The sequence below is a fragment of the Crocodylus porosus genome, unplaced genomic scaffold, assembly GCF_001723895.1.
Source record: "Crocodylus porosus isolate Cpor-Errol unplaced genomic scaffold, CroPor_comp1, whole genome shotgun sequence".
NCBI lineage: Eukaryota > Metazoa > Chordata > Crocodylia > Crocodylidae > Crocodylus > Crocodylus porosus.
In genome coordinates this window covers 3,497,963-3,502,108 of record NW_017728932.1, presented here as the reverse complement: position 1 = coordinate 3,502,108, position 4,146 = coordinate 3,497,963, and the positions used below count along the sequence as shown (strand labels likewise).

Genomic DNA, 4,146 nt, shown 5'->3' with positions numbered 1-4,146 from the left:
GCCCCAAGGGATGAGGAGGTCAAACGGTCACAAACTCCTGCAAGACCGTTTCAGGCTGGACATAAGGAAAAATTTCTTTACTGTCAGAGCCCCCAAGGTCTGGAACACCCTGCCAAGAGCACCTACTTCCTGCCCTTTGGGCAGGGGGCTGGACTCGATGATCTCCCGAGGTCCCTTCCAGCCCTGATGGCTATGAAATCTATGAAATCTATTAAAGAATGGAGATTACATTCCCCCAAAGGCACAGTCCATTGAAAATTTTGCTACGGAAGCAGGAAAACTGCTGATCTTGAGCTAAATTTTTACTCAAGAATTTCTTCTTCTTCTTTTTAAATATTTCCTGAAGGTTTTTACACTGAAGTCAGGGGTGAGAGTAGAAGAGTAAGGGAAGTTTGTTTTTGCACATGGCTCTTTTCTCTCACCACTGTAACAGCTTCTTAATGCTCTAGAGACTCATGAGTGTCATGCTGCTGCCGCATGTTTGTACTCGCAAACCTGCTCTGATACCCCAAGCCATCTGCTCCTCTCTGGCTGGGTAGGAGTTGACTGCTTCCTCCGATTTCTTCCTCTTGCTAGTATGCCAGTGCTGAGAGAGCTGAAGGTTCAAAACTAATGCTTTCTTTAAAACCATATTGTAGCATTTTTGGTTTCTGGACACCTCCTGCCATCTGTTCTTCCTCCCTCCACCCCCCATAGACTGTGTGAGAATTAGTTTTGTCAGTGCTTCCAAGTGTACAAAGGCGAGGGGCAAAGGGGCAAAATTAGTTTTGCCCCTGCTGCAGGAGCTTGCAGCCCTTGCATCAGTTCCGTCCATCCCCTTTTGCTTGCCTGGTGTCTGCCCCTCTTCACCCACCCCTCTTGAGCCTGTGAGGACAAGGGGACTTCTCAGGCCAGGCCTTGAAGGAAAGCAGGAGAGGAACAGAAGAACCCCTCTGTTTTCCGCCAGTGTACAAGGGGAGCAGAGCTGCCTGCAGCTGTTGAGCTCTTTTCGCTCCCTCCTCCTGTGCGAATGGGTTGGTACCCGAGGGGAAGGAAAAAGAGCTTCCTACGGTGGACTGGCTGCTGTTTCCCAGGAGGCAGCAAGGCAGGCAGCCCATCAGTGGGGTCTCTCCCAAGGCGGGGGTGGACTTCATGAGAAGCCTGGGACCTCTCATTTTACCCTGCATCTGACTCAAATCCAGCCAAACCTGCAGGGAATTTGGCAGCCCTGTTGTCCTGACGGGAAACTAAAATGAAGGCTATCAAGGTCCAGGAAATAAGTTTGGTGCTTGCATGTTGCTATTTAAAGCTTGATGCTGGGTTGCATAAAGAATTGCTTCTCACCTGCCGGGTCTACTCCCTGTTCACACTGAGTCCTATTTCCTGGCTGAGCGACCAGTGTAAGATTTTTCTATTGCTTTCTGCAGCCCTGCCCACCCAGCCCCGCTGAGGGAGTGAGCCGTGTCCTTTTCCTCCTTGTATGTCCTTGAAAGACCTGTTTACCCAGCTGCAGCCTGTGGCACCTGCAGAAATCCACCAGAAGCAACAGAACTGCACAGGTGTCTGAGGGCACATTGGGTCCTACAGGCCTTTTCTCACAGGTGGCAATGCCTGGAAAGAAAACAGTTTTGCTTGCCCCTCAGGTGCCAGACGGGGTTTGGTAAAGGAATCATTGGGAGGAAAACAAGGAGCCTGGCATGACATTATCACAGACCCCATTCAGAATAAAACTGCACTTTATAGCCTTTGCTGATTAAATCCTTACTTTGGAAAGTGTTTTCTGGGACTCCCAGGTCATTTACTTCCATATTGGTACTTTTAAAATCCATTACAGCTTTAAGAACTAAAGCCTAGACCTCCAAGGTTTTAGTTGCCTAAATCCCACTGAAATCCATAAGAGGCAGGCACCTAAATACCTTTGAGCGCCAAAGGCTTTCATTGATTAGGCCCTGCGCTGCACAGTGTTGCTTCCCTGAACTCCATTGTCCACCACCTTCAGGTGTCAATGAAGTTATGCTGATTCATACAGCTGAGGGCCTGGCCCCCTAGACAGAGGTGGCTGTGGGGATTATCTTACAGGCTAAAACTTTAAGCAGATCTTGGTAACACTCTAAATATAAATCTGCGTGTACTTCAACCAGTGATGAGAGAGCTTGCTGCATTTTGGGCTCTAAATTTGTATTGCCAAATGTTAATTTCAGAACAGTTTGAAATCTCTCTCTCTCTTTTTCCTTTCCTTTAAATGATGGAGCTTCTCCAGAAAACTGAGCAACACTGTATATTCCCTGAAACAGCCGCGATTCCTGCAAACATGATTGAAAGCTATTTCCTTATCTGGCAGGAAGATAAATCTTAAAGACCAACCCTTGCAAGCAATAATTTCTGATGTTTTGATGTGGCATTTTGTTTATTGTTGGCACTCTATAAATAATCCTAACTTAAAGGTTGTATCTGCAAAAAGAATTGCAGGAAAAAACCCCACAATTCAGGTTGGCTAGGAAGTCTGATGCTAATTACTTTCCTGTTGTCTTGCGGAACAGTCTTTTTAGACCTGAATCTGCTGCCATAAAAGTTGTATCAGCAATGCAGCCTGCCTGTTTCCACCTCTGCCACTAATTCGTATGCGTCTTGCAGCAATTGGGAATGAGGAACCGATACTGAAGTTTTAAGGTGGGATTTAGAAAAAAAGAAAAAACAAAGTGTTGTCCTAGCTCCACACACTTTGAAATCAATGAGAGTTTGAAGGGTTTAAAAAAAGAGGCAGGCCAGTGGCAAGCACTTTTGAAAATCTTGATCTTAGTCTTTTTTCATGACTGCTCTGTAGCTGGAGAGCAGTGCCCTGAGGTTCTGGATTTGAAGCAAAATTCAAAATTGCTACCTGACCATGGACCCAATTACAGTAAACCTCCTTTGTGTTTTTCAGTGGGCTATTCTCTGCACAGAAGGACTGTATAGCTCAGGCCTTCTGTTTAACTACAGAAATAGTTTTATCAGAATATAGCCATGGATGATCTTTGCATGCAGGTATGATAAAAGGCCTTGGCACTGACCTTTGAAGACTCATGTGATTTGGGCCCTAAATTTAGGTGTTGGGGCATTGCAGGCACCATTGTTCTCCCTAGAGGGTTCATGACTTGGAATTGATGTGCTTTCATTCTTTTTTAACTATAGAAAAAATAATAGAGCAGTTCTTCTGTTGAAAAGAACTTGGTCTGAAACAGAATGTTTTTAACACTATGGACCTAGATTTGAAATCTCGGGGTTTATCTTGTGAGCTATGTGTAGGGTTTTGCATACCTAACAGTGTGAATATTGTGTAACACCCTTAAAAGAATCTTGTAGCCCCATAGTTGAGAATCACTGTTCAAGGGATCCTGTTCCCTCTGGCTTAGAGGGGCTCAGATCTGTCCTTAACATTTGAACGTACCCCAATTTAAAATGCTGTTCCCAATGATGCAGCCTGCCCTTGTCTGCTGGTGGTAAGGTCATATAAGTGCTGTTGAGGTCTTGAAATGTAACTGCTGGAAAACATGTCCACAGTGGAATTACAAGAATAAAAGGTTTAAATTGTTAGCACAGCTTTGGATGCAGGAGCCAGATGCTTGTCTAGCGCATGCATCCTTGACATGTGGAGTAAGTTCCTGTTACCAAAGCAGGGTGTAGAGCTGAAAGAACCCAGTTCGCCTTTCCAGTCTTGCTCTGGGCTGGCAATTGGGAAACCCCTGTATTTGGTTTTGACTTATGGAAATTAGATGCAGAGTCTCTGAGGTTCCAGATGTGATGGTATTTTCACAGCAACACATTTCAGAGCAGTCAACCGTGGGCTAGTATGTCGAGAGTGAAGAAGATTAGAAGAGACCAACAACTGTGGAAGCAGAGAGCAGTGGGGAACTTTCTGTACCATGGTGGGGTGATTCAGCTTTGCTACTGTAGCTTGGAGAGTTGAAATTGCTTCTATTTTAGGTGCTCACTCAGCATCTACAATGGCAGTTGAAGTCAGTGGAGAACTTATAGGCACCTCCTAAAAATCAAGCCCTAAAGGTTGCAAAGCATGGCATGGCTGAACCAAGCTGCTCTCCAGCAGCTTCTGTATTTTTTTCAGTTACAGATGGGCAAGAAGAACATTAAAGGTGGAGAGAGAGGATAATGATAGCTCAGGAGAGGTGG

The 4,146-nt window shown here is 45.3% G+C and overlaps 1 protein-coding gene across 1 annotated transcript in view; it reads left to right on the top strand.

The window, feature by feature from the left end:
• CAMKK1 (calcium/calmodulin dependent protein kinase kinase 1) overlaps positions 1 to 2,640 on the top strand; it is a 24,155-nt gene extending 21,515 nt beyond the window's left edge. The window contains exon 7 of the mRNA XM_019545294.1: positions 2,614 to 2,640. Within this exon, the coding sequence (XP_019400839.1) occupies positions 2,614 to 2,640 (27 nt within the window). The remainder of the gene's footprint in view (positions 1 to 2,613) is intronic.
• The last annotated feature ends 1,506 nt before the right edge of the window (positions 2,641 to 4,146 follow it).